The 17,110-nt window shown below is 38.6% G+C and overlaps 1 protein-coding gene across 1 annotated transcript in view; it reads left to right on the forward strand.

Moving 5' to 3' along the window:
* Positions 1-14,005, forward strand: part of DBX2 (developing brain homeobox 2) — a gene marked incomplete at both ends in the record, with an annotated part of 31,855 nt that extends 17,850 nt beyond the window's left edge. The window contains 2 exons of the mRNA XM_080704907.1: positions 7,543-7,730; positions 13,673-14,005. Coding sequence (XP_080561033.1) covers positions 7,543-7,730; positions 13,673-14,005 — 521 coding nt within the window. The remainder of the gene's footprint in view (positions 1-7,542; positions 7,731-13,672) is intronic.
* Positions 14,006-17,110: the final 3,105 nt, after the last annotated feature.

Consider the following 17,110-nt stretch of genomic DNA (forward strand, 5'->3'; position numbering starts at 1 on the left):
TGTATAAAATATAAATATAAAGGGTAAATTAGGACCAAAGAGTAGAGATTAAAAGATGTTAAATTCAGACTTGATATAAGGGACATTTATAGCAAATCAAGCTGAGATTACAGACATGCACCATGGTTAGGTTTTTCACTTAAATAGACAGGTTAGTCAGGGCATGGTGGTAGTACCAGCACTTGGGAATCTGAGCCAGGAGGATCACAGGTTCCAGGCCAGTCTCAGAAACTTAGACCTTGTTTCAAAATAAAAAATAAAATAAAATAAAAAGGGCCTGGTGTGTAGCTCAGAGGTAGAATTCCCTGGGCTCAGTCCCAGTACCAAAAATAAAATAAAAATATGATAAGATATACACAGTTTAGGCAAATGCTGTCTGTTCATTCTTAAAACTTCAAATCTACAGATTACATAAGAACTAGATAGACACACGCTTTCACACACACACACACACACACACACACACACACACACACACACACACCAATGTGCATTCACACACACTAGAAGATAGAAAAAGGGCAAGGAAGCTTTTTATTGAAGAGAAGACCCTAAGGAGAGAACCCTCTGAAAGTCGGAGATGGGAAGTTGCAATGGTTGGGAATGCTGTTGCAGGAAAAGATGAGCCCACAGACGAGAACTCTCCCACAGCTGAGGGAAGCCAGTGCCATTAGGGAGAGACACATATTTGATGTTTGTAATAATGAAATGGTTAATGGAGGCTGATGGTGTTGGCTGGCTGGTTGTGAGGCCTGGATTAAACAAATGACCTCTTGTCTCTTTAGCTCTGAGAAGCTATTGAATCCATTAAAGGAATGAAAGAATTCTGTTTCTGAAAGGGTGGTTGGTAGCCTCCAGCTTGTCTTATCCAGAAATAATACTATGTACGATTTGCTAAAAGCTCAGAGAGGTCTAGAGTCTGTGGTGTTCTATAAACTTGTGCCATCACTTTCCTTATCAAATGCATTTGTCAGCATTTTCATAGCTATAATCTAAAAGATCTGACCATACAACTTAGAGGAAGAAAAACTTATTTGCTCATAGTTTTCCTTGGAGATATTGGGGTTCAGTCCATGAGAGGCCAGGGACTGCAGCTCTCAGGGCAAAGCAAGAAGGAGAACACATGGGCTGTGCTCCTCACATCATGGAGGCCAGAAACAAAAACTCAAGAGAGAGGAGGAACCATATAGAATCCCAAGGCTTCGCCCCCAAGGACCCACCTTCTTCAGCTACACCCTACTACAAGTCTGGGCCACCACCGGTATTACAGTAGATTTATCCACTGCTGAGATTAAAACCCTCATAACTCAATGACATCAACTCAAAACACCAATTTGTAAATTCTTTAGGGGCCATTCTATGTATAACACCAAGTCAGAGAGGGGTACTGGGTTATGAATTGGTTTTTATTATGGAAAACTGAAAACTCAGAAAGTACACCTGAAAACGACACAGCTAAGCAGGAGTGAGATATACAGAGCACCCCTTGGCCTGCTGTGACCCCAGGGTAGCACAGAAAGGATGAAACAGAGGCTGGAACTTAACAGGTAAAAGTGAGCAGGTCAGGACCATAGCAAGGGTGAGCCCAGGTAACTCGACTCTACACAAATTACTGGTGCTACTGTTCCTGCGATAGAATTCTGTTGGATTACAGTGGTAGAAAGATAGGGCAGACACCAGGCATGGTGCTTCATGCCTGTAATCCCAGTACTTGGGAGGCTGAGACCGGAGGATTTCAGGTTTGAGGATAGGCTCAGTAATGCAGCAAGAGTCTCAATAACTTAGTGAGACTCTGTCTCAAAAACAAAACAGAAAACCTCATAAAGGGCTGGGAGTGTAGCTCAGACATAAAATGTCCCTGGGTTCAATCCCCAATAAGAAAAAAAAAAAGGAAAAGAAAAAAGAAGGAGCAGAATTGTAGCTAGCTGCTCTTAGGTGAAATATAGAAAATGACAGGATCCCTCTTTGTTCTGCAGGGCTTGCTGGATGCTATAAATAGCACTGTCCTGTCTCCAGCTAAGCCATTTTCCAAAGGTCAAGGCAAGAGAGAGAGAGGCAGTGAGGGCCAGTGGATTATTTAATGCTGGCTTCTCCATCTCTCCCCACCTTTATTTTCAACAGTATCACACACATCCAGAACAGCTCCATTTGTTGTGCCCTTCCTTACGCCACTCACACAGAGCTCATCTGGAGGATGGTGATGGAGAGCATCACAGGACTCAGAGAATCATGCCTCTAAAGTTTTCTATCCCAGGGTATTTTGCCATTTTAAAGACTCTTCCAACCTCCCTACCTTTTTTCCTGCCCACTTACAACTTTGAAAATCTCTTATGTAATTTTAAAGAGCATTGTTTTGCTTTGCTCTGCTTTGATGAGTGCACCCAATCACACAGTTTAACTCTCTGGAGCCTCCATTTTTTCCTATGGAAAATGAGGGGCAGCGATATATATCTCAGGGGATTGTTGTAAAGATTACATGACATGATGCATGCAGTTAGCACATACATCTGCACAGTGAGCCCCAAGTATGTATGGAGGATTAATGGAAATAATACTAATACTGAGATATTCTCAGACATAGCCTGGAGCACCTTGAATTGGAAGCTCCAGTTAATTATTAAAACCTCACCTCTGCTGCATACCTTACCCCCTACTCCATTATCTATTTTCTTTTGCATTATTTTTTGTTATCTCAAAGTCTCCATATAAGTCTATTTGTCATGAATTCAGGAATAGTTTCAGGTGTTTGTTTCATATAGCTTCTCATTAGCTTTTGAGAGATTTTTTAGTCAACAACAACTTTTTGAAGACCATCGTATATTTTACAGGTGTAAATTTGGACAACCACTTGTTAGGTGTACAAGTAAGGTCGGTTTATGTTCATCCACGTGGTTTATGGTTAGCTCCATAGCCCATGTATAAGACATGGGGAGGAACAGCCATGGTGGTGATGACAGCACTGGAATGTTCTCATAGGAACACAGAGAATATCCCTTTAGGAAAACAAGCATGATTTGTATACTGAGAACTTCACTGAAAGAAACTAGGCAACTTGCAAGAAAGAAAGAATGCAGTATTCCTTACCTTTAAAATATTTCTTTGTTATTTATTGATTGTAGTGTCTGTGGGGTGAGGGGTGGGTAATAGGGATTGAACCCAGTGATACTGTAGCCCTGAGTTATACTCCAAGCCCTTTTTGATTTTTTGTTTTGAAGCAGGGTCTCTGTAGGTTGCTGAAAGTCTCAAGAGTCTCACTAAGTTACTGAGGCTGGTCTTGAACTTGTGATCCTCTTGTGGTAGCCTCCCAAGTATTGGAACACAGGCATGCACCACCATGCCCAGCTCATTGGTTGCATTCTTGATCATATTGTGGCACTGAATCTGAAAAACAGACCTAGGAGTTAGTACTTCAACCTTTACAATTGTCCCTGGTTTCTCTTTTAGATTTAGAGATCTGGTTCCTGCTCATGCACTCAAAACAGTATTTGCTGCATTGGTGGGAATAATGTATTTGGAGATTTCCTTGATGGGAATATTCTTTCTCTTTAATTAAAAATAAGTAATTGGGAAAATCTTTGGGTTTCTATTAAAAGTTTTGGGGGAATTTCAGTGAACATTTTTCTGGTTTTAAGATGCTAAGTAGAAGAGAATCATGAGCCTTACTTATAAACTCTACTTAGAAAAATAATAACTGTGGATATTTTTATGCTACTTATATATGATTAAAAATTTACTTTGGGCTCTACATCTAGATTTGAAAAGTTTTATTAACTTCCAAAATATTTGTCTTTCTGAAATTCTAGGTTTGTCTTGTCTTCTTAAAAAAGGTCTCGTCAAATCATAACCTAAACTTGTTTAATTCACCCTTGGCCCTAATCTAACTTCCTAGTTTTTCTCCTGTGTTCTTCCAAGTCATACCCTGCAATCTGGAATATCCGGCTGTGTGATCTTCCTAGACCCACCCTGCTCCATGCCTGTTCTCATCTGACTTCACGCCTCTGCCTGCCTTTCCCAAGATTGTCAGCCCAGGACCCACTAGTCCTCCAGTGTGTGTCTGCATCTCCCTCCCCTTCCCCCCTCCCTCCTTCCTTCTCTCTCCCTCCTCCTCTCCCTCTGCCCCCTCTATCCTCGCTTCCTCCCTCTCCCTTTTCCTCTTTCCCTCTCTCTCTCCCCTCTCTCCTCCCTTCTTCTCTCTCTTCTCCCCCCCCTCTCTCTCCCTCTTTCTCCCTCTCTCCCTTTCTCTCTCCAGTCCAACTTTGTTGTCCCCCCAGACAGCTTCTAACCTGGTGTGTACAGGCCTCCTGTGCTGTGATGTGTGGCACTTGTCTGTCTCTGGCCGTCTGTTTTCTTCTTGGGCCTCTCCTTATCAATGGTAAGCAACTTAAGGATGAATTGGTTTTATCCTTGCCTATCACTCAACAGCAACTAAACAACTTTGCCAAGTTATTTCCTATAAGCTTGCTATGTATTTGCTTATTTCCATTATGAAATAGTATCAAATTTAAAATGTAGGTAGTAAGCATGAATTCTTTGTCTATAGTTCTAAAATAGTCTATCCTAGGGCTTAATTTTTCCTTTTCAGTCTTTTTTTCTTTGAAGTTTTACTTAGTAGTAAGCATACTGTCTATATTATGCATTGTTCTTTAAAATTATAGTGTAAGTACTCATTTGCTGCTCTCTGATCCTCATCTTTAACAGTTTTTAAACATTTTATCAGTTGTATCTTTTACTTATGCATTTGTTTGCCTATACATATTAAGAATTTTTCTACTAAGTTTTAATGTCAACAGACATAATAATGGCCAGTTGGATAATGTTACAAATTAAAAATTCCAGAATGCAAAGGAAGTTGTCAAGAACTGAATTCAGAAGGCCTTGGTGTCAGCTGAGCTCTGTGTTCTTCGTGTGTCTTTGGGCCTCGACTACTCTGTACATTTCTTCTTCCGTCTTGACTGAAAACTGGGGCATATGATTCTTGTAAAGAAATCCAACCGGGGGAAGTAAAGTAGAATTGTGGGATCCTTAATGTGGGCTAGGCACTGAAATAACTTTATGCTATTTCATCGAGTCCTTGGAGCATCTATATAAGATCAGACTAAGTACTGGGATCTAAACCCAGTTATTCTGCACTCCATAACCCTTAGTCCTGAGGCTTCCTTTAGAGATACCATCCTACCTAGTTAAGCTCTACTCTAAAATAATACAGAAAAGTGAAGTCATAGATCTTCATACCAAGGATATTGAGAGAAGAAAATCCTTTTAAAAAAGATGAGCTTACTGAGATTTCAAAATATTTTTATTATTGACCAATATTTCACAACAATAACAAACTTCTCAAGTCTTTGATGGCAAAAGACTATTAAAAAATAATAGTGAATCCAAGTGTCAAAACCTGACTTCAAAGCATGATCTTTTCATGAGACAGGTGAAAAGAATGCACGAGTACCATAGAAGAACTATCTAAGATCCTATGTGAGGGTGAATGGAAAGGGATCATCCCTGAAAGTGGACCTCTGTAGAGAATCAGGCTCAATTACATTCCAATTCTAATGAGATGTGGAGTTACAGAGCTGGAAGAATGTGGGGTGCACTGTATCCAAAGGCAGAAGCACTAGCTGGGAGATGTCCACAATCTTTTAGATGAGTAGGAAAGAAAGAAATCAGATTTTAGAAGAAAGCAAGATTTTTTTTACTGGTACCAGGGATTGAATCCAGGAGTACTCAGCCTCTGAGCTACACCCTTTTTATGTTTTTATTTTGTATCAGAGTCTTACTAGGTTGCTGAGAGTCTCACTATGTTGCTAAGGCTGGCCTTGAACCTTTGATCCACCTGTCTCAGCCTCCCAAGTACTGGGATCACAGGTGGTTAGTACTACACCAGCTGAGTTAACAAGATTTTTTATTGTCATTTTCCTTCTACATTTCAAATCAGATCATGTTAGCATCGTGTAGGGTCAAGAGCATTTGTTTTGGTATCCGTTTTGGGGGGCTTGACACCTTAGCTATGTGACCTTAAACACAATTGCTTAATTTGCTAAGCTCCATTTTATTTAAGATAGGGAGAATGGTTCACAAACTTTGTCTTAAAACATATACTTACTTATTATCCTACAGTTCCTGAGAAAAAAAACCTTCAAATGGGTTTTATTGGGCTAAAATCAAAATATCAGCAGGTTCTGGAGAGAATTAATTTTATTTATTTATTTATTTATTTATTTATTTATTTATTTATTTATTTTGCTCTTTTCAGCTCCTCCAGGATCAGGGTCCCTTCTCCATCTTTAAAGAAAGAAGTATACCCTCTTCAAACCTCTTCCTACTACCTACATTGCCTACCTCTACCACTTACTAGGACTCTTGTGATTACACTGGGCCCACCTGGATACGCTGGGATATTCTCATCTCGAGGGCAATTGATTAGCAACACTAATTCCTTGCAATCTTAGTTCTCCCTTGCCATACATCGTAGGTCCTGGGGTTTAGGACTTGGACATCTTTGCAGGCAGAAGCGGTACCAGGGTTTATCACTCTGCCTGTCATACCCAGCAGAGCAAAATAAGTGAATAAATGATGATTATGTATAAATTCTCAGAGGGTGGGAACCAATATTGTGCTAGTCACAAAAAGCAGAAGTGGAAATTGTCTCTGACTTCAAGGAGTTGGTGGTTGGTGGGACAGTGCAGGAGAGGTTATAGAGAATCAATCCTCCAGCTCTCTCTTTGGTTCTTAGATTAAACATCTCGGACTCTTACAGATTTTCTCTGGCATCCCAGATTTAGATCCAACCTTTTGTTTTATGCTGCCAAAGCACTGTCCTTAGGAAAGCTCCCTCATGATACTTGAATTGTTGGTTCAACAAATGCCCTCCAACTTGATTTTTGTAGGTAATGAGGACAATAAAACATGTTTTCTTTTTCTTTTTCCTTTTTTTTTTTGTGGTTCTGGGGATGGAACCCAGGGGCATTCTACCTCCAAGAGACACCCCCAGCCCTATTTTTTAGTCTTTATTTTGAAACAAGGTCTCACTGAGTTGCAAAGGGCCTCACTAGGAAGTAGCTGAGGCTGTCCGTGAACTGCGATACTCCTGTCTCAGCCTCCCAAATGCTGGGATTACAAGCCTGCACCACCACACCCGGCATATGTTTTATTTTTCAATGAATAGTATTAGGCAGAGGGCCTTGCATATGGTAACCATTCAAAAATTTGTAGAAAACAGTGAATGATCAAATAAATTAACGTATAAAGAATTAGAGAAGAACAAAGGATTTTAAAAAGCTGCTACTTGTTCTACACTGCGCTTTGTAAAATGGCACACAAAACTGGAGGGCAAGTTTAGGGCCCTTCCCTCCCCCTACCTCCCTTTTCACTGGGAGCAATGAGCACTTATCAGATGCTCAAAGGGATCTATAACCAAGACAAGGTTAAAAAGATGAGATGGTTTTCCTGTGGTAGAGTAGGAAAATACCATGTGGTCCTGGAAAAGACAGAGTGACCCCTCTCTAGTTCTAACTGGACTCTGTATCTCTCTTCTACCCCCTGCAGGAGAAGAGAGTGCTCTGCCTCTGCTGACACATGACTCTAATTCCAAAGCTCGGAGGGGCATCTTAAGAAGAGCTGTGTTTTCTGAAGACCAGAGAAAGGCGCTGGAGAAAATGTTTCAGAAGCAGAAATACATCAGCAAAACAGATCGAAAGAAACTTGCCATCAACTTGGGACTGAAGGAGTCACAGGTACTAATGAGCAAGAAGATGTCTGCTGCTTCTCATTTCTGAAGCAATACAATGAAATCCATTCATTGGGCAAATAATCTCTCCAGCTGGGCATGGTACAGTACCCTGAGGTGTTCTTGAAATGTTTTTCTTAACTTTTTAAGTGTGTGGAATATACATGAGAATTCCTATTTGGAAGTAGTTCTTTTTGCTGAAAGGTGGTTTTAGCCACTGGAGCGGTTAGTTCTTCCAGAATGAAGCAAAATCCTAAGGATGTAGCTTTTATATTATAATTTATTTTGCTCTGTATTCAGAGAAGCAGGCTAAATAATTTTCTTAAAGAGCAGGAACAATCTCTCTGTTCATTTTAAATCCAAAATCAAAGCATGAATGAGTGACTCACGAATATCCCACCCTTTCATCATTTTGCACATTGGTTTTATATCACATAAAGTTAAGTCGTTCACATTTGCAGCACTCACACTCCTTTCTTGTTCATCAATGTTGCATATAATTCTGAATGAGACTTTCTAGCTTTTTGAAGGTACAGAATATTCAACTGTAAGGTTTGACCCACATAAATATTAACATAAAAGAGACTAGTATCTATTTAATCTTTCTTATTATCACAATATACTATAATCTTGCTCATTTTCTATATAAAAGAAGTAGAGAATTGAGCATAGATTCAGTATCATGTAGAAAAGCTGTTTGGGAGCTGAGCTCCCATCCCAGGCAGCCTGACTCTGGGTTGTGATTTCCCTAACCTACAAAATACAGTTGTGCAGATGCACCAAGGCATCTGGCTAAGAGGATGATGGCAGCTGACGTGGGTTTCTTGGTGCAGGCCTATATCCACCCGGACTTTTTAATTAGCATGAAGGGCTAGCAGCAGATCTGTCTTTACTATGCTCTGCTGCTCTTCCACACTGCAGACGACCTGGGTTTTAACTTTGGGCATTATTCAAACCAGCTATTGGATGGAACTCTCCTTAACTTCAATTCTTTTCTCTAGTGAAGTTATCTGTCTCCACAACCCACCTCCTACTCCTACAATTTTGGAGTAGAAAGACGTGGCATGAAATACGGTAGAGGGTCAGTGACCTAGGTCAGTTATTCCATACCCTCCTCAGTGGAACTAGTGAGTTCACAACCTCAACAGATAGCTCTGTGCTATAGTCTTTCACTTAAAATAACAATTTGAAGCCAGGTGTGATGGCATATGCTTGTAATCCCAGCATTTGGGAGGTTGAGACAGGAGGATCGCGTTTCGTGGCCAGCCTCAGCTACTTAGTGAGGCCCTTTGCAACTCAGTGAGATCCTGTTTCAAAATAAAGAATAAAAATAGGGCTGGGAGGTATAGCTTGGAGGTAGCATGCCCCGGGGTTCCATCCCAGTACTGCAATAAACAAACAAACAAACAAATAAATAAATAAATAAATAAATAAAAAATGAAACAACAATTTGAGAATTCTGTTTTTCTCAGTAATGTCATGGATATAAAGATAAATTAGTAACTACATCTTGATGGCTTATTGTGTGCAAGACACTGTGTGAAGTAGGCAGTGAGAGGAATTTATTCATATGTAAGACACACTCTTGCCACTCTATGAACTTATATACCCAGTGGAAATTCGTAAAAATTTAGATAACACAGCATGGTAACACATGCCTGTAATACCAATACTTGAAGGCTGAGACAGGAGGATAACAGGTTCTAGAAGACTCTGTTTCAAAATAAAAAATAAAAAAGGATGCAGGTGTAACTCAGAGGTAGACTGTCCCCAATACCACTGAGTTCAATCCCTAGTACCCCCCACAACATTAGATAACAGCATAAGACCAAATAATAACATAGGGACATGTATATTCAGAGATATTGCATTGGCAATGCTCTGAGAAAATGTGAAAATCTCTGATATTTGATATTGTATATATATTGTGTGTGTGTGTGTGTGTGTGTGTGTGTGTGTGTGTGTAGCACTAGGGATTGAACTCAGGAGTATTCTAGCTTTGAACCCTACCCCCAGCCCAATTTTTTGATACAGAGTCTCACTGAGTTGTGGAGGGTCTTACAAGTTTCTGAGGCTGGCTACAGACCTTTGATCTTACTGTCTCAGCCTCCTAAGGGCTGGTATTACAAGCATCGGCCACTACTCCTCGTACATATTGTGTTTTTATAAAGAAATTATTCAAAAGCAAATGCAAGGACCATATTAAAAATTATGGGGAGATTACCATAATCTCTCAATCCTAAGAAAACCAGCTATTTTCCTATAGGTGTGCTATCTTTTGCCTCTTATCTATAAATATAAAGTTTTACTTAGCTAATTATATCGCTTTTTTTTTGGTGGTGGTACTGGGGTTCCTGGGAACCCTTCTACCTCTAGGCTACATTCCCAGACCTCTTTTTTTTATATTTTTATTTGGAAACAGGGTCTCTTACGCCAGCGAGTCTGGCTTCGAACCTGCATGATCCTCCTGTCTCCGCCTCTCAAGCCCTGGGATTACAACCATGCGCCACCAAGCCCGGCTATATCGCTTTTAAAAATCAAGTGCCTCAAAATGAATTCATTTTGTCTTGTTGAATTTGATGGAACATCTCAGAAGAAATTTAGTCTTTTATTATTTACATATTTATTAATTACATAGCTAATTTATTATGATAAACTTGACATTCAGTAAAGTTAAAAATCAAATTCATCTTACTCCTCTTCAGTCCAATGCCTTGGTTACTACCATTATTGGTCACTGTTTCTTGTTTGCATGTACTGAAGCATTATACATTATTTTTAAGATGAATTTATACAAGGGATGTATATGCACAAACACATGATAACACAAATACTTGCATAATGTTCCCATATGGAATAGCTACTTTTATTACCCCTACTTTACAAAGGAAGAATCTGAGACTCAGAATTGCATGTATTTTTTAAATAAGAAATGGAATGACACCATATATCTATTTTGGCTTTCCTGAAGAACAGTACAAATCACTTGTATGACCCAGCACCCAGATCAAACAGTAGAAGCCGGAAGCCCCCATAGATCTCTTCCCAGTCACTACCTACTGCTTTGAAAGATGTGCACTATTCTACCTTCACACAATATGGATGGGGTTAGCCTGCTTTTGTACTTTATATAAATAGAGACATTCAGTGCATGCTCTTTTGTACATGGCAATGGCAGCTGCTGCTGCTGCCCTTTTGGCAATGGGAATTGAATCCAGGAGCATTCTACCCCTGAGCTACACCTGCAGCCCATTTTTTATTTTCTTATTTGGAAAACAGTCTCACTAAGTTGTCAAGGCTATCCTTGAACCTGCACTGCTGTCTCACCCTCCCAAGTACTGGGATTATAGGCACATGCTACCATAGCCAGCCATATATGGCTTCTTTTATCTACCATTATGTTTGTGAGAATCGTCAGGTCACTGCATGTAGCAATAGATTATTTCTACTCATTTCTGTGCATAATTTCCATTACATGGGATGATACAATTAATCCATTTTATTGATTATGATCCATATGTATTGTCCTTAGTTTCAGCTACTATGAATAAGGCTACTGACAATGTGTATTGCTTTATCCCCCCCAACTCAAATGTTATGAGATATGTCTTTTGATGACAGGACATGTCAATCAACTTCATTTTTTGAGTGTTTCATTACAGCTCACTGTCTAAATATATCATTTACCCATTTTCAATTTTAAGTTACTTCTGATTTTCCCTATCATGTTTCTTTTTGCATTTTAAAAATAGTGCTGTAAATTAGGGAATTAGGAGTGAGACTTAGGTGTTAAGGTATATGTGTATTCCTTTTAGTACATTTCCTTTTAGTGTTGGCAATTGAACTCAGAAGCATCTTACCTCCAAACACACCCCAGCCTTTTTTTGTTATTTTATTTTGAAATGAGGTCTCACTAAGTTTTTAAGGATCTTGCTAAGTTACTGAGACTGTCCTGGAACCTGTAATCCTCCTCTCAGCCTCTCAAGTACTGGAATTACTGAAGTGCACCACTGTGCCCAGCTAAGGTGTGTGTACATTTTTAAAGTATGATAAATTATTTCCAAAATATTATTATATCAATTTAGATGTCAACTTATATCAATTAGCCGGGTGTGGTGGCGCACGCTTGTAATCCCCGCGCTTGGGAGGCAGAAACAGGAGGATTGCACTGGTTCAAAGCCAGCCCCGCTGGCTTAAGAGACCCTGTTTCCAAAAATAAAAAAGTATAAAATAGGTCTGGAAGTGTAGCCTGGAGGTAGAAGGGCTTCCAGGAACCCCAGTACTACCAAAAAAATTATATCAAATATTTACTCTTACTAACAAATAGCCCTTTTTGGCAAAGCCTTTACCATATATCTTTTTTTTTTTTTTTTTTGGTGGTACTGGGGTTCCTGGAAGCCCTTCTACCTCTGGGCTACACTCCCAGACCTATTTTTTATACATTTTTATTTGGAAACAGGGTCTTTTAAGCCAGCTTCGAACCTGCGTGATCCTCCTGTCTCTGCCTCCCAAGCACGAGGATTACAAGTGTGTGCCACCATGCCCGGCTACCATGTATCATTTTAAATACCATCAGCAATCTTATGGGCAATGGTATTTATTATTTTTTTATTTGAATTGTCCTAACTACCAAAACTTGAGTGACTTTGAATATTTTACTGGAAATTTATACTCTGTGAATTGGCTTTTCCTTACCTGAATTTTTATATTATATAAATTGTGTTGAAATGTAGCATTTATTTTGGATGTTAAGGTATTTAGAATATTATGGTTAGTTATATTTTCCTGTTACAGATATTGCAAAAATCCTTTCCAAAGTTTATGGGGCACGTTTTGTTTTGATAAAATATATATAACATATAATTTGCCATTTTCACCTTTTGTCCGGTATTTAGTTCAGTGGCATTAAGTACATTCACATTATTATGCTAATATAGTGTCCAGTAACACCATCTATCTTCAGAACCTTTATCCTCTGGCAAGACTGAAACTCTGTGTCCGGAAAATAATAACTCCTTATTTCTTCTCCCCTTGGCTCCTGAAAACTACCATTCCACTTTCTATTTATGAATGCTTATTCCAAGAATCTCACATGAGTAGAGTTATATAGCTTTGTCCTTTTTTTGTGTGTGTGGTACTGGGGATGGAACCCTTCTACCTCCAGGCTACACTCCCAGACCTATTTTATATTTTATTTGGAAACAGAGTCTCTTAAGCCTGCGCGACCCTCCTGTCTCCACCTCCCAAGCGCAGGGATTACAAGGGTGCACCACCACGCCCGGCAGCTTTTGTCCTTTTTCGATTGGCTTATTTTACTTAGCAGAATATGTTTAGGATTTATTTATGTGGTAACATGTCAGAATTTCCTTTCTTTTAAGGCTGAATAATATTTCATTGTATGGACATACTGCATTTTGCATGGACACTTGGTTTTCTTCCATCTTTTTTTCTATTATAAATAATGTTGCTATGTCTACAGGTACAAAAATATGTCTTAGAGTCCCTGCTTTTAATTCCATTAGGTTAGTTTATAGATTATTATGTGTTTTTGGCATATCTATTTGTACATTAATTTCTCATTTTTATATAGCTCTACCTAATATTTTCATTGTGGCCTCAGAATTTTATGACATGCTTAAGAAAAATAATCGTCCCCTTCAAACTTATAATAATGTATTTTTATAGAACTTTGATAGTTTTGTTTTCATGTTGTGCTATTTAACCCATCTGGAATTCGTTTTTTCATTTGTTGATAAAGGTAGCATGGCTAGTAGGAGCAATTAGAGTTTAAAACGCTAAAGTAAGGGGCTGAGGGCGTAGTTCAGTGACACAGTGCTTGCTTTGCATGTATGAGGCCCTGGATTTAATCCCTAGCACCACAAAATAAGTAAATCAATACAATACTTAAGTGGAATAAGTGATATATTATCCAATTATTTTTGTCAATAGGTGAAAATTTGGTTTCAGAACAGGAGGATGAAATGGCGGAATTCCAAAGAAAAAGAAGTGCTTTCCAACAGGTGTATCCAAGAAGTGAGCCTTCAAGAGGATCCTCTCTCACAGTCTTCTCTGAATTTCCCTTCTCCATGTCCTTCAATATGGGAAGTCTCTCAACAGCACTCAAGTCCAAGATGGAGGGATAATTCTCCAGAATCTTCTGAAAAACTCATCCGGGAGAGTTCAGGGGCAAACCCCCCAGAAGCGAATTCACTGCAAGATGCCTTGTATTTGTGTTCTGAGGAAGAAGCTGGAGGCAAGGGTGTACTTTCTGGGCCCATCTGAAAGAAAGCATTCCTCTGTGTTAATGTACAAGAACACTTAACCAGTAACATTTGAACTCTCCAGTTGGTTAGCTTGTGCCTCATAACTGCCTAAAACCTAATACCTTCAGAATGATGCATGAACTAATGCTTTAGGAAACCCACTCCAGTGTTCCCTTACCTACCCCTAGACCCAAGCTTAATTTGTAAGTGGAATAGAAGAATCTCCCAGGAAGAATGATAGAACTGCCGAGTATGTGTCTATATGCATTTGTCTCTATGTGTGTATATATGTAAATATCCATTAAAAGACATTAGTAGAAATTAGTTTCTCTTTAGACTGCATTGAGAAAATTTATTTCCTTTTATATGAAGACAAACCATTGACAGAATGTTGTTATTTTTTGGAAATAATGTAAAATTCAGACTTTAGTTCAAACTTTTATACCACAAGAATCTTTTTTAAAAATTCCCTATTTTCTGGTTTCTCTGGGTAAACTGTTATAAGTGAATTTTAATAGCTCAGCAGTCAGAATCAGGCAAGCCACAGTTAGATATACATTCAAGATGAGCCAAACAAGAAAATTAGAATTTATGAACTATTAGTATTCTTAATTTCCAAGTCTCTGGACTTTATCAGATCATCATTGAGAGAGGTACCCATTTAACTAATAATTATATTTTGATATTTTCTCTTTAAGGATAGGCCTAGACAAGGATTTACAAAATAAAACAATGCCTGTAAGGGCCTTTTAGACAATTAGAAGTCACAGCTTACAGAAAGATAACATAATTCAATACTTTTTAAAATGTGGTATTGGCCACACAAACATCTGTGCCAAATAGAGTGTGACCTCTGGCCAAGAATAAGGAAAGCTGTGGTGTCACAATCCTTAAGTGTTCCCAACTGGATTTAAAAATACAATACTGATGGAATATGTGATGATTTCTGTTTGCACTTCTAGTTATAGGCTCAATTTTCCACTTAGTTGGCACACACTATGCATATTAGGTTATGTATTAACAAACATCATACAGATGTTTTATGTTTATGACTACCCTGAAAGAGTATTTTTATAAAATTACATTTCTGGTAACAATTTGCTTAGTTAATCCAGCAATTTTAATTTTATATCCAAGAAAAAAATTGTTCCACTGGGAAGGAAATGAAGCAAAAAAAGGAAAGGATGTGGTTTTGAATTAAGGTGTCATTAGTCTTTGGATAAGAAACATTACTAAAAGTTTATTATGTGACATTTTGTTAGTGAGCAAGCTATGTAATGATGGTGGCTTCTGATTTGCTTATTTTCTCAGCTATGGATGTTGAAGGTTTAGTATTTAGAAAAAGAAATATTTCAGGAGATAAAGAATTTTATATAAATGGAATATTTTATATATGTAACCCATGCCTTTATCTCACCATCTTTTACTTGAAAGTCATCATATGAGCTTATCTCAGTGCCTCATTGTGGGAAGTATGGGTAGGGATCTGCTGATAGCAATTTAAATTTTAAAACCTGTTTTAAGATGATTTACAATATGATTTCTTTATATGATATTAACTTCATTGACATTTATAAGGTGCTTTCTATGTGTTGGACACTTGCTAAACGTTTAAGATAGATCAACTTATTTAATCCTATCAGCAACAAACCTGTGAGATGGATAGTATCACTACCAGGATTACTGTTACCCAGCTTAGGGAACTGAGGCAGCGTACGTTTGGGGCGACAATACAACGTTATGAGATTAATAAACAGCATTTGTACCCTAGCAATCAAGTTTCTAATCTTAAAATCTTTATCAATCCTGTGGAGTGCATAGCACTGTGGGATCTATTTACCAAGCTGTGGGATACCTTGTTAGCGATAAACTGGCAATTGTCATGAAATTTATTAAATTCAGAAGCACATTGCATTTTAAACTTATTACTTGTTTTTTTCTTCATTATTTCCTTTTCTGTAATATTTTGAAGTTAAAGAAAGTAAGAAATTGCAAAAGTCTTCAACTATGAGGCCTCTGTAAACAGTATTCCCAAATGATTGTTTAAATGTGAAATGGAAATGTATTTTTTAATCACTCACTGCTAAAAATCAGGCAGTGCTTGTCTGTGGTCAGTGTTCTTGAGAATAACTTGAAACTCAAACAAGAGAAACCTGTCAAGACCATCTTACAGCTTGACATGATGGCCTGTAATCCCAGTACTTAGGAGGCTGAGATGGAAGGATCACAGGTTCAAGGACAGTCTCAGCAACTTACTGAGACTCTCAGCAACTTGGCAATATCCTATTTTAAAATAAAAAATAAAATAGGAATGGGGGTGGTTCAGAGGTAAAATGCCCCTGGGTTCAGTCTCCAGTAGTATTAATAAGTACTTTCTTATTAATAGTACATGATAATGTACTATTACTACATCATCATCATCGTCGTCATCATCGTCGTCATCATCATCATCATCATCATCATCATCATCATCATCATCACCAATCTTCCATCAGGATTTTACCTGGGAGCTGTGAGGCCCAGAAGAGTCTTCCCTCTGAAAGACTAGTCTGATATTCCAATATACAAACAATATTTTAATTATCTTCCACTTTGGAATGTCTTAAGCCTTAGGAAAAGTTCATTTTGGATGGATATTTTAACATTACTTAGGAAACACCCCCCCACACACACACACCCACGGTGCACACCTAGATGCCTTTTGTGGTTTTCTTTGTTTCTTTTTTCCAGAACTGCTAGAGATAGTGGCTGGCCCTGATCCTGTTGAGACTGGTCTTTCTCTTTTAACCTATGCTCTCACTAGCTATCCACCCCTCCACTGCACGGTGGGCTTCTGAGTCCCTGTCTCTGTTCTGTAGATGCAGAGTATATCTGTTGTATGCTTTCCAGACAACATGCTGCTTTAATTGGCACCCGGACCAGAGAAGCCTAGAGGTCAGAACATTTCAAAATATTCAAAACAGGAACCAATATGTGGGATTGTATTGAACTGAATAGCTCTGTGCAGCAAAGAAAACTATCAAGAACCCCAAGAGAAGCCAAGCATGGTGCACAGGCTCGTAATCCCAGTACTTGGGAGGCTGAGACAGGAGGGTTGCAGGTTCTCAGCCAGTCTCAGCTACTT

Source organism: Muscardinus avellanarius (assembly GCF_963383645.1).
Source record: "Muscardinus avellanarius genome assembly, chromosome: 11".
Lineage (NCBI taxonomy): Eukaryota > Metazoa > Chordata > Mammalia > Rodentia > Gliridae > Muscardinus > Muscardinus avellanarius.